This window comes from Armigeres subalbatus, chromosome 3 (assembly GCF_024139115.2).
Source record: "Armigeres subalbatus isolate Guangzhou_Male chromosome 3, GZ_Asu_2, whole genome shotgun sequence".
In the NCBI taxonomy this organism is placed as follows: domain Eukaryota; kingdom Metazoa; phylum Arthropoda; class Insecta; order Diptera; family Culicidae; genus Armigeres; species Armigeres subalbatus.
The window spans coordinates 326934218-326953936 of record NC_085141.1 but is presented as its reverse complement, the minus strand read 5'-3'; the positions used below and the strand labels follow the sequence as shown (position 1 = coordinate 326953936).

Below are 19719 nucleotides of genomic sequence, written 5' to 3'. Positions count from 1 at the left end.
ATACCCATTAAGACTACAGATTTGACAATTCTAATTATAATTTAATGTTTGAGACGGATTTGATTGCATTCAAAAATTAGTTTTATATCACAGAAGGGCAGCACATTTTTATTTATTAGTAAATGATTATAAATGTTGTTTGATGAAATCAATAAACTCGGAAACGCGCGAATAGACCGTCGGGTACCCATTGAAGGCACACCCGTACCCCCAGGACACCACTCCAATGACTGTGCCATCTATAACCAGTGGACCACCGGAATCGCCTTGACACGCGTCGATTCCGAATGCGCCGGCACACAGGTGGAATGACCAGATGGGTCCGAAGTTCTGATAGGCCACACTGCAAATGCTGTTTTCCACAACCGGAACTGAAACCTGCTGCAGGTGGTTCTTACTGGCTCCCTGATACTGAAATCAATGCGGATATTACTTTACCGGAATGTGTAATGTTAGTTGTTTAGATCATAATTACATAAAGTGATCCCCATCCGGCAATTGATGCGATGGTTCCTTGAGACACCCTGAGAGTACTGCTGGGCAAGGCGACGGGTTGGACATTTCTACCGAAAACCAAGTTCACCGACAACTTTAGGACAGCTATGTCCCACTCAAGCGTCCAATCATCGTAGTCCGGGTGAACGAACATTTGCGACACCGTAATCAATTGCCCACCTTCATTGCGTAGAGTGGATCCAGCACGTATCGAAAAATCGCTAGGTTCTACATTAGCGCTGAAAATTTATACCGGAAATGCGCTGATGAAATCACCATTTTAAATAACCACAAATAACACTCACTAGTAAACGCAGTGGGCAGCTGTCAACACGGTATCAGCACTAAGAATCGAACCGCCGCAGGTGTGGGTCGCACCTCGACGGAGCGAGATCTGGTAGGGATGCTGCTCTATGGAGGCATCCTGGCCGCCGACGATGCGTGTGTGGATGTTTGGACCCGCAAGGGCACTCCCCAACACCGCAGCTAGGAACACTACAGCCACTACTACCGATCTACCCATCATCGCCGAGTCCTCAGTCTTCACTTAGGAAGCACTAATGAACTGAAAGATGTGCTTGTTCGTAGGTTTTATATCGCGTCAACATCTTCGCCATTGATTGCCTCCACTGTATCATCATTCATTGCGATAAGACCCCCGTGGATCGTTTCTCGGGAGGCGACCGAAAGCCAGAATAAGACAGGTATGGATGTAATTACCTGTGTTCTGGGAAGTGGCTCTCTATCGGAGAAGGGAAATGTCCAACACGGGAGACACAACGAGATAAAAATTTGTAAAAACTGGGAATTTGAGGGCCACCACTACATTGCTTACACGATGCTGAACCGCTTATTATACATAGAGATATCAATTAGCAAATGGACAAAAGTACATTTTCTGGTTTGTTATCATGATTCATTTTAGATATGGCAAGGTTTGTAGATAAATGTTCAGCAGAAATCTTTCCAACTATGTAGCTCTTTTCTCAATAGGTATACAAGAAAAATTATGAAAACAATGATTATAAATTTTGAATTCCTTCATAGGAAAAATTGCGGCTTTGGAAGGCTTTGTTCAACTATTATCACACCACTTTTTGACATTTGAGCGCAATATATATTGAAAGCACCCTGACAATATCGCAAATTCGTTAAGGATAAGTGCTTGATAAATGAGTGGATTTTTTGCGCAAACAAATACACACAGACAAATTCGTCAAACTGAAATAAAAAGAATCTTCTATTTAGTTTATAATTTAATTTAAAGTTTTTTCCCCCACCGTATTATGTGTTTGCCTATTCCTGTCTTGTTGGCGAAAAATGTGAATCTTTACATGAGGGAGGGGAGGGAGATCCTGCAGTACGCATATTATTGGGTGAGCAAATCAGGAGCAACTAATATTTTAGAGCAAAACTCATCCTAAATTTAAATTATGTAGTGTGTGAAAAAAATACCTTTTGGAATTAATAATTTGTTTTAATGATAATTCTTTATTTCAAAATCATTCTGAGTCTGTAGTTCTGTAGCACGAGTAGTTGGAGTAGTCCTTATTCTAGCTGGAGCAGTGCCTTCTGCATTCTAGATCAGTGGGGTTGTTTACTTGTCTTCATGTACGCCAATTAGATAGCTTCCTGGTTTGAGAAGTATGTCGTTTCAACACTTGACTTTCTTCGTTTCCAGAGCGTTCCGAAATGCGACCAGATGGACCAAATACCCTTATAACATATTCCTATGAACTTGTTCTGCAAAATCATGAAGTTTGAGACTTGGTCCTGCTCGATCAGGCAGTGGCCATTTTACCGGGACGGGAGGTTACCCCAGTACTCCCATCAACATCTCCGAAAACATGTCCATTTTCAAAATGATGACCAATGCCCCAAAAACTAAATGAATTTTGTTATCGGTTGCAGAAAACAGAACCATCGTTTTCAAATTAAGTTTTCCATAAAATTGGGGGTCAGGTTCTTTCATTTGGATGATGCTGCACAATGGGGTCTTGTCCGACCCAATCTGGGTTGTAGCTGCCCAAGTAAAATTTTAAGTTTTATAACGCTCTTGCAGACCATAGCTTACTCTACAAATGTGTCATAAATCTAGTATAAAACCAGTATAAACCCTAAAATGTTACTAGAGCGGTGTGATGGTTGTGAGGCAAGAATGCATTCTATCACCATTACTGTTCTTCATAGAAATTTACGAGATACTGGTAGGTGCTATTGGCCGTGAACCAAACTGAGGACTGCTATGGGAGCCTATAACCACGGAGCACCTAAACGACTTCGAATTGGCTGATGACGTTGCACTCCTCGCTCAACGGCGCTCTGATATGCAGAGTAAGCTCGACGACCTTGCCGAGCGCTCCTCTTTGGCAGGTTTAGTCATCAACGTCAGCAAAACCAAATCGATGGATGTAAACACGGCAACCCCTTCCAGTTTCACAGTAGCAGGGCAATCAGTGGAGAATGTTGAAGCTTCCAAAATCTTGGTACCCAAGTAACACAGTTTGTTGCATGGCAGTTAAAAATACATCCTTCAAGCATACAGGTTTGTTAAATTTTGGTCTGACAAACTTGTTTCATAACATTCACACGACCTAAACAGCCCAAAAATTATTGCAATTTTCAACATATTTCAGTCGCAATCAAGTTTATGATTAAACATTCACAAGACCAAAGTTAAGTTAAGGCGGGGTGAAGAGCTCCCTTTGGCTTTGGCCATCACTATCCTGTAGGCCTCACCCCACGGATTCGCGTCGGCTCCTTCGCATAGGTTGTTGAAACACGCTCTCTTACTGCTCTTGATGGCCTTGCTAAAGGCCAGTTTTGCAGCTCGAAACACTTTACGGCGGTCCGCTCTTTTATCCTCGGTGCGGGCACGTTGCATCTTTCGTCTAGCCTTGAGGCAGGTTGATCGAAGGGTCGCAATCTTGGGACTCTATCAGTATACCGGGCTTCTGCCATTTCTTGGCAGGGCTTCCCTTGGCATGGTGACGTCGCACGCGCATGATAGGACAGCTACCAATGCATCCCCGCTTAGACCTTCAGTGTCCAGGGCCACGGTGAAAACTTTGCTGTCGAAGTGATTGTTTCTTAACCCACGGACCTGACAGGGATCCGCAGACCTCGGATGTTGCACGCCATAGTTGATTTTAAAGCAAATTGCTAGATCAGCGGTTCTCAACCTGGGGTACATGTACCCCTGGGGGTACCTTCGCCGGGTCCAGGGGGTACCTCGGACAAAAATGCATAATGGCGGATTTTAATCAATTTGAAATAAAAATTGGTTAATAGTTGTTTGATTTACCGTCATCGGGGCTGACAATGGGTCTAGGGGGTGAGAATGGGTCATCGCTCTCACCGCCAATCTGGAGATTGGGTATAAAAATCAATTAAAAAGGTCTCTTATAATTTAGGTTTCTTGCTCTCATATACATTCAATCTATTCTGCAAGCATTCTAAGTTGTTGAAACAGTGACCCATTCACACTCCCATTTGACCCACTGTCATCCCCTTATATTTTGTGTTTATTCTTTTTTTACTTCAAAATTTTGTCTTGTACATAATATGCACGGCGATAATTAACTCAAAGACTATTGAATCCTTCCTCCACACCCAGCACAGTGGATGGAGGGCTGAGGGACAAAAAATCAAAAGGACAGAACGACGAATGAACAAATTTTAAAAATCTTTTATGCAATATACCTTTTTTTTTTTTTTTTCAAGCGTTTCAAGCGTCAAGCGTGCCTAACACTCACCTACCCAGACTTTGGTCCTGCCAATAGGTCCCCGTTAGGTACTTTGCTGGCAGCACCCACCCATTGACATTTCGAAGCCCAGGTAGTCCTCAGCCAATGTGGTGGTCTCCCCATCCTGGAACGGGGTCGCGCCACTACCTTACATGTCTCCGATTTCTGAGGTGCCGCAGAAGCATCAACCCCCCGACACTCCTGCCAGACTTTCGTGTCCCCTACTTCTGAGGTGCCGCAGAGGTATCTGCCCCCCGACACTCCTGCCAGGCCTCACCAGACTTCAGTCATTCTAACACTACCGACCATGCGTACCATGCGAGACTTACTTGTGTGCTCACCCATACACTCGGTCCCTCATTCTGTGGGGTATTACTCGTAATACCCCAACTTCCATTCGCTTGCACCACATGTGCACCACTTGGGGGTGTGTGGGTACCACCCACTGCCACCCGCTTGCCGCTGAAGCAGCCCTCACTCTGTGGAACCTCCACAGGCTCCGTTAACGACCTGGCTAATTGTTTCACCCCCCAGGCCATTCATCCCTTCGGCACGGGTCGCCTGACACCTTGGGATTCGGGGTTAGGGGCTTGTATGCTTTAAGCGGCACACGGTCGCTTGATAACGTTTGCTTGCGGATATGTGGTTTTTGGGAGGGAATTAACAGCGCCCCCTGTTAACCCCACCACCTCCTAGGCAGAACCCCCTGACTCACAGACGGCTGGGGAGGGGTCGTCAAGCCCTTGGACATGGTCCCTGCTGCCCGCTTACATCCCTGCTGCTGCCTTACTTACTTATGCAATATACCTCATTGAAACAAAATGTTGAATGATATGTTGAGAATATGCTTCTGAACTAAAAGTTAGAGTCTACACGTTATGAAGCCACCATTTGAGAGACATGAAGGACGAAAAGCTCAGTTGCTTCGTTGCAAGAAGATTGGAAGCATCCTTCAACGCTTTTCGAAAGCCTCCTTATAAGCAGCTCGATAGACTCCCTCCAAGAGGATCGGAGAACTCCTTTCAAGAGACTACACGGAAACAAATCGGTTACCGTTTTCATGATTTTAAAATCATGAATTCATGAACTATCTTTTTTTTTATGAAATCATGATTTTGACTCACGATTTCACGATCGAATCGACTAAAATCTTGAGCCATAACACATAACGTTTGGCTTTCGCAGAAATTAAAAAAAAAGTTTTGAAAGTGAACAAATATTCTGTACAATTGCATGACGTAAATAAAGGTTCGTTGTGAAGTTAACACTCGCAGTTTGGTTTGGGCTGCTAATTTCCATAACCTGGGCCAACTATTTATACTTACGGTTGCTGGTAAGTGAAAAAAGCATATATTTAAATCTTTTATTTGTAGATCACATAATGAGTTTGTATTTTTTTTTCTTTCACAATTGTATTTTTGCACATAAGGCTGCTCTTTGCAATTTGGTGGAATAACAATAAGAACTCTTGGAGATTGACATGAAGAGCATGATAAGAAAATTATTTTGAGCTTTTTAGTGCAATGTCTTCACTTGTCATAAGACGAGTTAATACAATCCCATTGAATTCCACCACTTAATTGTATCTTGACAGATACGTATTTCGACCTCGACAGTAAGGCCGTCTTCAGTGTCTCGTACTTGACTCGACTTGAAGAAAATGATCGCAGCTTACACTATTTATACTATGCGTAGGTATAATAATTTATCTAGGTACTTATCAAGTTACATTTACTACGGTGCTTACTTCTACTCGCTTGTTGCGCTTAATGCTTAGGTATAAACTTGAAGAGCCAGGAGCTACCATTTCCTTGATCTTTATTCAACAACAACGTTTGTACCTGTCGGTAGATTTCCAAGCTCTCAGCAACATCAAGTTTCCACGGAGAAGAGACATTTCTTAAAATTTTAATGTTTGATATCGTAATTGAATGATTTTCCTGATATACATGTTCAGCTACCTTAGACCTAAACTCATAATTTAATCCCTTATCGGTTTCCCTCTTAGCCTTACTTACTTCTGCAATATGTTCTTTGAACCTTACATCTAACGATCTTTTTGTTTGACCTACATATACTTTATCACACTGTGAACAATTAATTTGATAAACCCCGGCCTTATTTAACATTTCTACTCTATCCTTTGTGGAGCCCAACAGTGTCTTCAGTTGATTGCGTCTGCTGGAGAATACTAAATCGATGCCGAATTTCCTCAGTCGATGGCGTAGCTGGTGGATGATGTGTCGATCATAGGGGACCGATACCCCACCCTTAAATCGGTGGTTGACACTGCAAAGGTCGCCATCGAATGCAAGCGGCGCGGTATACGTTACTGCGCAGTAATAACACTCGACGTGCGGAATGCATTCAACAGTGCGTGCTGGATGGAGATCGCGAACTCGTTGCTTCGGCTGGGAGTACCGGTAGGGCTGTATAAGATTCTGGGAAACTACTTTCAGAATAGATTATTGATCTACGAGACAGACGAAGGCTTGGCTACCGCCCCCATCACGGCAGGTGTCCCACAGGGATCAATTTTGGGTCCATTGCTGTGGAACGTGATGTACGATGGCGTGCTGCGGTTGAAGCTCCCGCCAGGAGTCAAGTTAGTGGGATTCGCCGATGTAACGTAACCATGACCGTGTACGGAGAATCCGTCGAAGAGGTCGAATTGACTGCAGCCTATTCGATCAGCCTAGTGGAGGAATGGTTGCGCAGCAAGAAGCTACAGTTGGCGCATCATAAAACGGAGATGATAGTCGTTAACAATCGGAAATCGGTTCAGGAGGCGACAATTAGAGTCGGCGGCTGCGACATCACCTCCAAGAGATCTCTGAAACAATTGGGGGTGATGGTCGACGATAAGTTGAGCTTTAAAAGTCATGTCGACTACGCCTGCCAGCGCGCGTCGACGGCGATAGCGGCACTATCGAGGATGATGGCGAACAACTCTAGTGTGTGCTCCAGCAAGCGCAAGCTGCTGGCAAGCGTGGCGGTTTCAATACTACGATACGGAGGACCAGCTTGGGTGTCAGCGTTGAGCGTAAACTGCAACGTGCGAAAGCTGGAGAGTACTCATAGGCTAATGTGCCTGAGAGTTATCAGCGCATATCGCACCGTATCTCGCGAAGCGGCATGTGTACTCGCGGGCATGATGCCTATCAAACTGGTGGTAGAGGAAGACGAGGAGTGCTACGCCCTCAGGGGCACCGATAACGCTCGAAGGAATATAAAGGCAGCAACGGTAGCCAAATGGCAGAGAGAGTGGGACAACTCGCCTAAGGGAAGGTGGACCCATCGCTTAGTCCCAAGTGTGTCGGCATGGATTAGCAGACCTCATGGGGAGCTAAACTTTGGCTTGACCCAGTTCTTAACAGGCCATGGATGCTTCAAGTGGTACCTACACAGGTTTGGTCACGCGGCTTCTCCCACCTGTCCGCAATGCCCAGACGTGACAGAAACGGCTGAACACATCCTGTTCACATGTCCTCGGTTCGAAACGGAGAGGAGTGCGATGTTGGGGGCATGCGGAACGGACACCAACACCGATAACATCGTCATAAAAATGTGCCAGAACCCAGAACAGTGGAGAGCGGTTGCAAGAGCGACGTCCAGGATAGCCGACATCCTGCAACGAAGTTGGCGCATAGAGCAGCAGCAGGCAGCCGTTACGGATAGCGGACCATGAGTCGTGGAAGTCGTGAATATATATGTCGATAATGGATGGGAACGACAGCGTCGCAACTGTATTCAGCTTGCGGCGAGCGCGTAGCCGCAGAACGTGGCGAAACGGCCGGGTTCGGAGGAGCTCCCGCTTTCGGGGAACTTCTCGTCGGAGTAGGTTAGATCCGCCGTCGGGGACTATCCGAGTCGTTCGCGATCGCGACCGAGGCGGGAGCTAAATGGCTCAATGAATAAGGTGAGAGCTGAATGGCTCAAGGCAAATGAAACTCGGTTATCGGGGTAGGCTAGGTCCACCGCCGGGGATCAGCTGAGTAGACCGTGGCGTGCGAATGTACCGGCTTCGGGTCGTCGGCACCATTGAACTGGAAGTTATCTCCACCCGGAATCTTTGGATTGACCTCGGCACTCGCCCGGTCACCCGTTGAGACGGGTCGTCGGTTACAGGGAGCTTCCGACGTCGGGGAACTCCCTGTCGGAGTAGGATTGATCCACCGCCGGGGACTATCAGAGTAGTCCGCGACCAAGGTGAGAGCTGAATGGCTCATCGGTTAAGCAAGAAGCTGAAAGGCGCAGTTCATGGGAAATCGGTTAATCGGAGTAGGCTAGGTCCACCGCCGGGGACCAGTTGAGTAGATCGTGCCGCGTGAATGCACCTGCTTCGGGTCTTCGGGGCACCACTGAACCGGAAGCTATCTCCACCCGGAATCTTTGGCCTGACCTCGGCACTCGTCCGGTCACCCATTGAAGTGAGAATGTGCGTAGGACTTGAGCGGATCTATGAACATGCATACCAGGTGAATGTGTAGTGTTGGTAATGTAACAGCCATCCACGAATGCGGGTCGTCGGTATCGGGGGAGCTTCCGCCGCCGGGGGACTCCCCGTCGGAGTAGGGTAGATCCGCCGCCGGGGGACTATCTGAGTAGCTTGCGAGCACGTTGAGAGCTAAATGGCTCTAAAAATAAAAAGGAAAGTAGATGCGTTGCTGAATGGTACAAGGAAAAAAAGTAAAGGGCTTAAGGGCCCACGCTTTTGTGTGCTTGCTGGCACCAATAAGGGAGCCAAAGGGCTCAGACGTATGACAAAACATCGAAGAGAGGCACTGTGAAAGGTGTTGTTTTGGGAGGAGTACTTTTAGTACTGCTTTCCCCACAGAAGTAATACTGAAAGGTAGTCCCGGGGGGAATTGTGCATTAGAAGAGAGGGTAACTCAAGTAACCTTCTGTTGCTTGGGTGGGTTTAGTGGGTCCGGCGGTCTGGCCTTCTGCCAACCGCGCCAACCCCACTCCCTGAGTGATAATTTCAGGTGTCTGTATGCAGATTTGCCTTCATCCCTCTATATAAAAAAAAAAAAAGGAAGGGGGACCGATCCCTCTTCAGCGGTTCATCAATCGGTGTCAGTGTTGTCAGTTCGTTTTTCCGTAGGTTCCTCTGATTCTTGTTGATGATTGCTTGTATTGAGGCATTCCACGGGGGCATGTCAGTCGATCCTGAGCGACCATTTCGAAAATATTTGAAACTCTGCACAGTTTTTCAATTTCATCTAAATCGTCATTTTTCGATATCAAATCTTCATATTGAGTCACGACTAACTTTTCAAAAGGGTGTATGTGAAAATGGTTCAAAAATATTTAAAAAGCTGCACAGCAAAAACGGAATGTTCGATTGTTATAATTTTTTCAGCAAAGTTAAACAACTAAATGGTGATTCTTAAGAAAATGTGCACAGTAAAAAAAAAATTTTTTTTGCCTTTAAAAATATCATTTTTGTCACAAAAACTCAAATATCTCAAAACCCTATCTTTTTTCGAACGTAACGGTCCATTATATTAGCTATCTACCATAAAAATTTGGTGATGGTAAACTAATAAACAAAAAAGTTATGACATTTCAAACATTTCACAATTTTCACATATAGTAAACAAAAAAAAATTTCCGTGTATTTTTTTTTTCAAGAATCGCAGTTTGATGCTGATTTTATTGTTAAGGGACGTGATTTAAACAAGTTGTTTTCATGATATTTTGATTTAATTATTCATAGCATCTATAAGAAACTTAGACACGATCCAGTGTTGTGATCAAAAGTATTGATAGTGTCATAATTTTCATTGCACGTGACTGGCGAAAAATTCTTTTAATAGTGTTGAAACCTGTTGATAATAACGTTGATAGAAACATATCAGAAATGTTATTTTTAAGACAAAAGCTGCAAAATCAAAGATTTATATACACGTGTACGTCTATAGTTTACCTGCAAAAAATATACCTCTTAGAGAATAGACTTTATGATCGGGAGGAAACGGGTATCTTCAACAACAACAAATGCATGATAGGTACATACCATGACAATGCTCACGAAAAAGCAAAAAAATTACTACTACTAAGGTTGTTAAAGATCTTATAGTATTTTTTTTTCTTCAGTCAAGCAAATGACACCAAACTAGTCAGTAAAAACTTAAAAGTGATTATTTTTATCGAAATATTACGAACAACATGAGTAGCCGCTTTCTCAACTGTTGTAGGCCGTTTGATGGAAAAAAGTGTTCAAAAGAGTTACGAAATCAGACCGAAAGCACCATAGATAAACTGAAAGCGACTGGTTATGCTCCAATGTCCACATTGAATACAAATTTACGCATTTGCACGTCCTGCCGTCTAAACGTTGACAAAAGAGCAATCTGTATATCATCGGTTGAGCAGAGCGCAGGAAGTTCGAAAACGACAGCAACTGAGGAATTGCCAGATGTATCGACAACAACTGAGGAATTACCAGAAGTATTAAGTGCTGAGAGCCTTGCCACCGTACCATCAGCGAAATCTGTTTCAACAAATCAATCGGAAGATGAGTGTATCCAAAAGGTCAACATCGAACGCTTTAACGAGGGCATAGCTGGGATAAAAGTGACCTGATTAAATGGAGTAAGATGGACTACGTTTATTACCCGGAGAAAAAATACCGTGAAATAAACGAAGCTGTACGAAGAAACCTCTTCAAATTAGGACCTGATGATGTGGAAAATACAGACTACGATGAGGTAATTATAAATATGAAGGAAAGGTTCTCGAATGCAGCCACGACAAGGAAAGAAAAATTATTGATTTTGTCGATGCTGCCAAGTTCGTGGTCTATTCAGGATGCCATTGATGAGTTCAAAACCAATAGAAATACAGTAAAAGAGGCAAAACAATTGAAGAATAACTGTCTTTCAACCAAAAATACTAGGTCTAGTACTGCATTAACAGATGAGACAAAAGAAATAGTAGTTCAATATTTTGAAGATGATGAAGTAAGTCGAGCTATGCCTGGTCAAAAAGATTATGTATCAGTAAAAAGATGGAAAGCGTCAAGCAATCCAAAAACGATTAATGATGACGACTTTGAAAGAAGCGTACACACGCTTCAAGGAAATTCACGATAATATTAAAATAGGTTTTCCTCATTTGCAAGCCTTCGGCCAAGGCAATGTAAGCTTCTTTCCAATTCAGGAACACATAATGTGTGTGTGTGCACAACCCATGAGAATATTAATCTTATTTTACATAGTTTGAAAAGAATCAATTTAACAAAGGATATTAAAATGTTAACTGGTAGTCTTTTGTGTGAAAATACAACATCAAATTGCTATCTACGATCTTGTTCGGATTGTCCAGATTCTTCATCATTGGAAAATACTTTATTCGCTGAGTTTGAAGAAAAATATATTGATCAGTTATCATTTGAGCAATGGGTGACCACGGATAGGTGTGACATAGAAACTATTGTAAAACCTGTAGATGAGTTTGTGTCATATTTTTGCTTGAAATTAGAAAGTTTAATCCCTCACGATTTCATTAAAACAGAACAATCCAGCTTTTAAAAAATACGAAAAATACATTACAAAATGGTGAATTTTAGTCATTTGTGATTTTTCTGAAAATTACAGCTTTGTATTGCAAGATGAAGTGCAGTCCCATCACTGGAACGTACAACAAGCTACAATTCATCCATTCGTTATTTATTTTAATGGAAGTACGCAAATTGAACACTTAAGTTTTATTATAATTTCCGAAGATTTAAGACACGATTCAGTATCCGTAAACTTGTTCATTGAAAAAATGATTAACTTTTACGCGTTGATAAGCATAAAGAAGTCAAAAAGATATATTTCATGTCTGATGGAGCAGCGTCGCAGTACAAAAATCGTAAGCATTTTCGAGCCTATGTCAATTTAAATCAATGTACGGAATTGATGCAGAATGGCATTTTTGCTACATCACATGGCAAAGGTCCTTGTGATGCTATTGGAGGAACAATAAAGCGCATGGCCACAAGAGCAAGTTTAGCCAAAGAACGTGAGCATCCAATTAAAACTGCGAAAGAACTTTTGGGCAAATCGTAGAAAAGAAAAAGATTTAACCAAATTATCATTTTGTTTTACTACTACTGAAGAGTACGAAATAAAGGCTTCAGAGCTCAGCGAGCAATTTAATAACGCGAAAACGATCCAAGGAACCCAAAAATTTCACTGTTTCATTCCATTGTCGGAAAATAAAATTAAAGCAAAACTATACTCAAACTGTGCTGATAATAATTCAAAAGTGTTCGATATTTTAAAAATTTGAATAAAAATAAATAAAAATAAGTATTAATAAACTGTTTTCATGATATCATAACCCATACCAAAATTCAAACCCAAAACTCTTAGAGTTTCTATAACAACATTGTGTAACTGCCACATTTAATTTAATACTTAGGATAATATTAATTCATTTTTATTTATTTATACATATAATATTTATACATATAATATACATAATATCGATGAATACATAAATATGGAATATCATACAAACAACTTGTTTAACTCACGCAAGGCCCTTAACAATAAAATCAGCATCAAAGCTGCGATTCTTGAAAAAAATACACGGAAATTTTTTTGTTTACTATATGTGAAAATTGTGAAATGTTTGAAATGTCATAACTTTTTGTTTATTAGTTTACCATCACCAAATTTTTATGGTAGATAGCTAATATAATGGACCGTTTTCCCTAAAAAATTACGTTCGAAAAAAGATAGGGTTTTGAGATATTTGAGTTTTTGTGACAAAAATGATATTTTTAAAGGCAAAAATTTTTTTTACTGTGCACATTTTCTTAAGAATCACCATTTAGTTGTCTAACTTTGCTGAAAAAATCATAACAATCGAACATTCCGTTTTTGCTGTGCAGCTTTTTAAATATTTTTGAACCATTTTCACATACACCCTTTTGAAAAGTTAGTCGTGACTCAATATGAAGATTTGATATCGAAAAATGACGATTTAGATGAAATTGAAAAACTGTGCAAAGTTTCAACTCAATAGAAAATCATGAATTAAAAATTTTCTTAAATTTTGATGCTGTTGCTTGGAATCGCTCACCTTCAAGGTGTCAGACATTACCCTACTCCTTAAATCCATGAATCTGCCTAGCTCGTTTTTACTCTGCATTTTATATAACGTTAACAAATATGAAGAGTTCACGTGAAGCAAAAAGAGGAGGACACACTTCATCAATATTGAATCACTGTCATTGCCGGGAATGAGAAGTAGGTAGGTATTTTTACGCAGCATGCTCGACTTTTTCAATTTTTATTGTCTGATTTTCTCAAAATTGCACGCGGCGAACCCTTCATGAAAGGTACCGCCGCGCTTTCTGCACCCCGTTTACTTGATTCTTATGGGTGAATAGCATTGCGGTGTATCGTTTGCCGCGGCCGTACCTTTCGACAGTCATTCGCCGCGTGAAGTTTTGTGCAAGTACCCATTTGGGAACATTACAAACGCCGCGCAGTGTATCATATCCAGAAAATCTGACAATATTAGAACCTGTATCGCGGCCACAGTCATCACGAATATTTCCAGTAGTCCTGGAAACGCCGCTCACAAATGTTTCTCGGCCTCGCGTTCTGGACATGTATTTACTTCTGAATAAGCTGTTATTCCTATTATTAGGTTTATAAACTGTCATTTTTGTTGATTTAGCTTTGCTGCGTCGCAGCATGCGTGAAATATTAAAAAATGACAGTTGTGCGTTGCTTCCGTATCGAGTGGTGTGCCCCCGAAAACGCGAGCACTTTTAAACTTGGATTCCGTCAGGAGTGACCTTAAGCAAGCTGTTTCATATCAACACGGTTCGAATTTTTCAGACAGCACTTGTAGCCGATTGTCACCACTAACCGTAAATGTACGAATTTTAGATTTAAAATTTTTTATTTGGTTTGGAATTATTGAAACCAGTGAGAGCGTTATTTTGATACCTCGCTCCGTTATCGATACCAATTTAAATAAACAACACATTTTCGTCTAGGATACGCATGCTGTTTTCAATACATTAAATAAAAGCTGGTACAACATTATGGTATACAACTGGTATATCAGCATACTACTTTTATTGCTGACAACTTTTTGGAAGTTGAGGAAAATGCATTTGACGAGATATTATATTGATTTTCTTCGATATCATGCAGTTACGTCTTAAAAAGGGCGTAACTCCAAAACGGGCCCTACGATTTTTTTCAAATTTCGTCCAGAGATGCAGTATAGTCCCAGAATTCAGCTACATGTACTAGTTTTGAAGGAGAATTTTTATTGTTAATAACGGTCAGGGGAGCACCGTGTACGCGAATCCATGACTAGACCTCGTTCCTTCTGAACGTGCTAGCGGAACCATCATTGACTAGTACTGCGTCGAGCTTCGCTAGCGCCTCTAGTAACGCTTGACCCCTTCGATTGGTGCAGCGTCTTGTCGACCTCTGTACCGCACTGGTCTCTGACGGCAGTGACGACGTCGTCCGCGTTTGTGAACTCGTCCAGTTGCTTGCTCAACTTGGCGTCGTCACCCAAGACCTTTTGGGCCAGCTTCCTGTAGTCAGTCCTACTAGCCTGCGCTCCGTGTTTCAGAACCACGATCATTTCATCGGTCTTGGTGCATCTGACGCTTCGCACGTCCTAACCCAGCGGCGAAAGCTTTTCTGCCGCCCGCATCGATATAAAGACTTCAGCGTACTTTGCCTTATCAGTTTTCACCAACAAGGCCTCGCCTCTGCCCTTAGCTTTCTTTGCGGGTCGAGATACGTTGCGAGATGAGACTTCCTCTTTGCCCAACTGACCAGCTGCCAGGGATTTTCGGTCCCTTGTGCCGATGGCACAGGCTGGCTGGCACCCTCTTGCGGCCCGGGTCGACTCCCTTCCGGCTCCTTTGCAACCCAATCTGCTCCATCCAGACGACGTTTGGCATTTATGGTCGCTCGTCGTTTGACTTTGCTCTGAGCGCCTTCGCCGGATTGCTGCCTGAATCGTTTCGGGCTAGGCGTAGTCTTTTCTTCATTAGCCGTCAGGACGAAATCAACCTCTTGATCGCTCCTCCAAGAAGGGAGAATGCATCGGTTTGAGCACCTTTGTCAGCCTTCTCTCTTCTCACCACCCGCCTGATAAACGCATCCAGTTCTTGTCTTGCGACTCGAACAGCCTGGCGGAGCATCCAAAGGTTCTGTTTCAGTTCCTTATTGATGTTCTGCCTTGCGTTCGCGAACTCGATGATATCATCGAGTTGCTCGGCGGCCACCCGCATCCCGGGTAGTGGCCCGCCGAGCGTGCTGATAGGGCTATACCCCATCACTGCTGAGGAGACTCCGGTGCTGCAAGTTGCAGCCTCCGTCACTCCGCTCTCCCCCTCCCTGGGAGGAGACCTCACCAAACCCCCCTTGGCAAAGGGGTTTACCACCTCCATGCATAACGCATCATCGTCAAAAGAATGATTTTTTGCTTCACTCATTGTAACTGGGTTCCTCTTGTGGCTGCCGTTGAATTCTACTGGCGTTTAGACGTTTTTAATGATCCCATGGTTATCTTTGCGGGGAGGCCATGCAAGAGTTGACCTGAGCTTACTCCCACCCAACCGGCAAAGTTTAGTGGTAGGATTGGACAGCGTGCTAAAAGGCCCGCCACGGTTTTAGGGAACGAAAGACAGTCTAGCTATTATCCCACTCGCCGTTTCGAGTCAGTGTCACCTGGCTCTACTAAGAGAGTAGAAAGTCAGACTGCCAGCTCTCGCTTCCACAATATTACGATATCCAACACAAGGTCCGTTAACATGCGGCCAGAATGCTATAATCAGGAACTCGCTGGCATTGATCTTTTTTGCCAATTGGCACTCCTTTGGTTTCTGTGCGCTTTGAGCGGCACATGGTCGCTTCGATAGGGTTTGCTTGCGGACACATGCAGCTTTTTGTAGAGGTTTAACAGAGCCCGCTGCCAAGTCCCACAACGTCCTAAGCAGGCCTCCTAACTTGCAGAGGCCGTGGGGTGAGGTCGTTAAGCCCTTGTTTCTTGTGTCGTTTGTATTGAGTGGATTGTCTTCCTAATGTCGAACATTTGTCATCCTTTGGAGTCTTAGCTTGTTGATGTCTGGTAAAGTCTTACTGCGTCCAGATGCAGCGGGATCGATGGTATGACTTTCATTTATTGTGTTATCAATCAATTCTGTATACCTAGTAGCCTTAATTGATAATAGGTAACAATAGTTCTTTATAAAATAATATTCTTGGTAAGAAATATTGTGATAAAGTGCTATTAACTTATAATATGTGTAAAGAAGTGTTCAAGCTGTATTTTTGACGTCGTTTGGTCAATATTGTCACAATATTTATTAAAAGACAGCATCATCTGATTCTGTTGAACAGGAAAGAAAGTGCTGGGCCCTGCTTCATAGTGCTGACCAAGATGCGCCAACGTGTGATTGAGTGGTAGCCAATCAACGCAATGATGTGCAAGCTGAGGATAAAAGGCCGTTTCTCCATCTTTAGCATCGTCAATGTGCACTGCCCACACGAAGGGAGACCCGACGATGAGAAAGAAGTATTATATGCACAGCTGGAGCAGACATACGATGGATGCCCACTGTTGGACGTCATCGGTGACATGAACACTCAGGTAGGAAATGTATAGACCGATCATCGAACCGGATAATCTGCATACCGCATCGAACGTTAACGGCCAACGTTGCATACACTTTGCAGCCTCCCGCGAAATGGTAGTCCTAAGCACTTTCTTCCCCCGCAAGAATATCCACAAGGCCACATGGAAATCACCTAATCAAGTAACGGAAAACCAAATCGACCATTTTAATCGACGGTAAATTCTTTTCCGATATCACGAACGTACGCACTTACCGCAATGCGAATATTTAATCCGACCACTACCTCGTTGCAGTATGTCTGCGCTCAAAACTCTCGACGGTATACACCACGCGACTGAGTCGTCCGCCGCGGCTAAACATTGGGCGCCTACAAGACGGTAGACTAGCCCAAGACTACGCGCAGCGGCTGGAAGTGGCACTCCCAACGAAAGAGCAACTAGGCGTAGCGTCTCTTGAAGATGGCTGGAGAGATATTCGATACGCCATTGGAAGCACCGCAACCGCTGCACTAAGCATGGTGCTCCCGGATCAGATAAACGCCTGGTATGAAGGCGAATGTGAACAGTTAGTTGAGGAGAATAATGCAGCATGGGCGAGCTTGTTGCAACACCGCACGAGGGCGAACGAGGCACGATACAAACGGACGCGGAACAGACAAAACTCGATTTTTCGGAGGAAAAAGTGCCAACAGGAATATCGAGACCGTGAAGAGACCGAGCAACTGTACCACGTTAATATCGCACGAAAGTTCTATGAGAAGTTCAACCTGGAAGAAGAAGCTGGATTATAGCAACTACCGTGCAATCACATTGCTGAACGCCGCCTGCAAGGTACTCTCCCAAATGTTATGCCGCCGACTAACACCAATTGCAAAAGATTTCGTGGGGCAGTACCAGGCGGGATTTATGAGTGAACGCTGTATCACAGATCAGGTCTTCGCTGTACGTCAGGTATTGCCGCGAATTCAACGTGCCCACACATCATCTATTTAACGAATTCAAAGCCGTTGATCGGGACCAGCTATGGCAGCTAATGCACGAACACGGATTTCCGGATAAACTGACACGGTTGATCAACGCGACGATGGATCGAGTGATGTGCGTAGTTCGAGTTTCAGGGGCATTCTCGAGTCCCTTCGAAATCCGCAGAGGGTTACGGCAAGGTGGTGGTCTTTCGTGTCTGCTTTTCAATATCGCTTTGGAAGGGGTAATTCGAAGAATAGGGATTAACACGAGTAGTACAATTTTCAATAAGTCCTTCCAGCTATTTGGCTTCGCCGACGACATCGATATTATGGCACGTAACTTTGAGAAGATGGAGGAAGCCTACATCAGACTGAAAAGGGAAGCTATGCGGATCGGTTAGGTAACACGTCGAAGACAAAGTACATGATAGGAAGAGGTTCAAGAGAAGACAATATGAGCCACCCACCGCGAGTTTGCATCGTTGGTGACGAAATCGAGGTGATAGAAGAATTTGTGTACTTGGGCTCACTGGTGAAAATGATACCAGCAGAGAAATTCGGTGACGCATAGTGGCTGGAAATCATACGTACTTTAGACTAGACCTGTGCGCCGCCGCCGCCGGTGGTTTCACTCACGCCGCCGCCGTCGGCGATTTTGGCTCGGCGCGCCGCCGATCATAATTTTGACACGCCGATGACTAATCGCAATAAAAAAAATCAATTAACTTGAGTCGAGTCGAGTAAAATAAGAGACACTGAAGATGGCCTTACAGAGACGAAATACGTATTTGTAAGACAATACAACGTGGTGGAATTGATTGGAATAGTACTAAACTCGTGTTATGATTGTTGTTGTTAGTTAGTTGTTAGAATGTTGTTGTGGTAGAACTCGTCAGAATTCAATTTCAAATCTACCTCAAGTGATGGTGCCTCTAAGACAGTGTGGTGACAAACATTGGATAATGAATTGGTTGGTTGATTAGTTGTGAATTTGAATTTGGCTGTATCTAGTAGATTTAATCTACTAAGGGCCAATTTCTTCACCTCCGCTTAACTCTTCAGCGGTGCTTACCCATACGCGTAAACATGGTTAAAGGCATAAGCGGAGGTGAAGAAATCGACCCTAAGTAGAATAATACAAAAAATGTTGAAATGGTCTTTGGAATTCGTCTATGCCAAAGCCTCATTCAGTCGGGCACCTAAATCTGTAGGCAGTGTTGTCCTATACTCTGTGCAAAAAAAATCTGCTCTTTGATTTTACTCCATCCAAACGATTTTACAATCTTAACTAAGTAAGTGCAACTAATAGAAGGGTATTTGAATTTTCTAAACGTCCATCGTTTAGATAGAGTAAAATCAAAGAGCAGAATTTCTTGCACAGAGTGTAAGACAACACTGCCTGTAGGTGACTCGCAAATTATGTTTGTTGTGGCACATAAGCTTTTGTGAAGGCTTGAATACATCCCCAAAGCGCCAAAACCACTTGGTATATTTCCTAGTACATTCCTCCAGATATTCCTCCGAAAAGTTTCAATAAAAAACCTTAGAAAATTACTTTATGCATTCTTCCGGAAATGTCTTACAAAATTTCTCCGAAAATTCTTTCAGAAATTCCATTACGGATTTCTTCAGAAAATCCTTCACGAATTTCTTCAGGAAATTCCTTATGGAATGCAAACAAAAAATTGTTTCAGTAATTTCTACGAAAATGTTGTTAAGAATTCCTTAGGAGAATCGTTAAGGAATTCCTTCTTTCTTTAGCGATTCCTTCGGATATTTCTTAATAAATTTATCAAGAAATTCCATTTGGAGTTTCTTCAAAAACTGTTTAGCAACTCTTCAATTTTTTAAAGGAATACCTCCTCATGAATTTCTTCGGCAATTATTCTATGAAT

The 19719-nt window shown here is 43.1% G+C and overlaps 1 protein-coding gene across 1 annotated transcript; it reads right to left on the bottom strand.

Moving 5' to 3' along the window:
- Positions 1–60: 60 nt before the first annotated feature.
- LOC134221146 (trypsin-3-like) lies at positions 61–1030 on the bottom strand. The gene is made up of 3 exons (XM_062700334.1): positions 801–1030; positions 476–734; positions 61–411 (listed from the first exon to the last, which is right to left on the bottom strand). The coding sequence occupies exons 1-3, from the start codon at positions 1019–1021 to the stop codon at positions 127–129; spliced, it is 765 nt and encodes a 254-aa protein (XP_062556318.1). The 5' UTR covers positions 1022–1030; the 3' UTR covers positions 61–126.
- Positions 1031–19719: the final 18689 nt, after the last annotated feature.

Coding starts and splice junctions, on each gene's coding strand:
- LOC134221146 (XM_062700334.1), bottom strand. CDS start 1,021: ATGATGGGTAGATCGGTAGTAGTGGCTGTAGTGTTCCTAGCTGCGGTG. Junction 735..800: donor GCTGCCCACTGCGTTTACTA/GTGAGTGTTATT, acceptor ATAAATTTTCAG/CGCTAATGTAGAACCTAGCG. Junction 412..475: donor CCGGATGGGGATCACTTTAT/GTAATTATGATC, acceptor CATTGATTTCAG/TATCAGGGAGCCAGTAAGAA.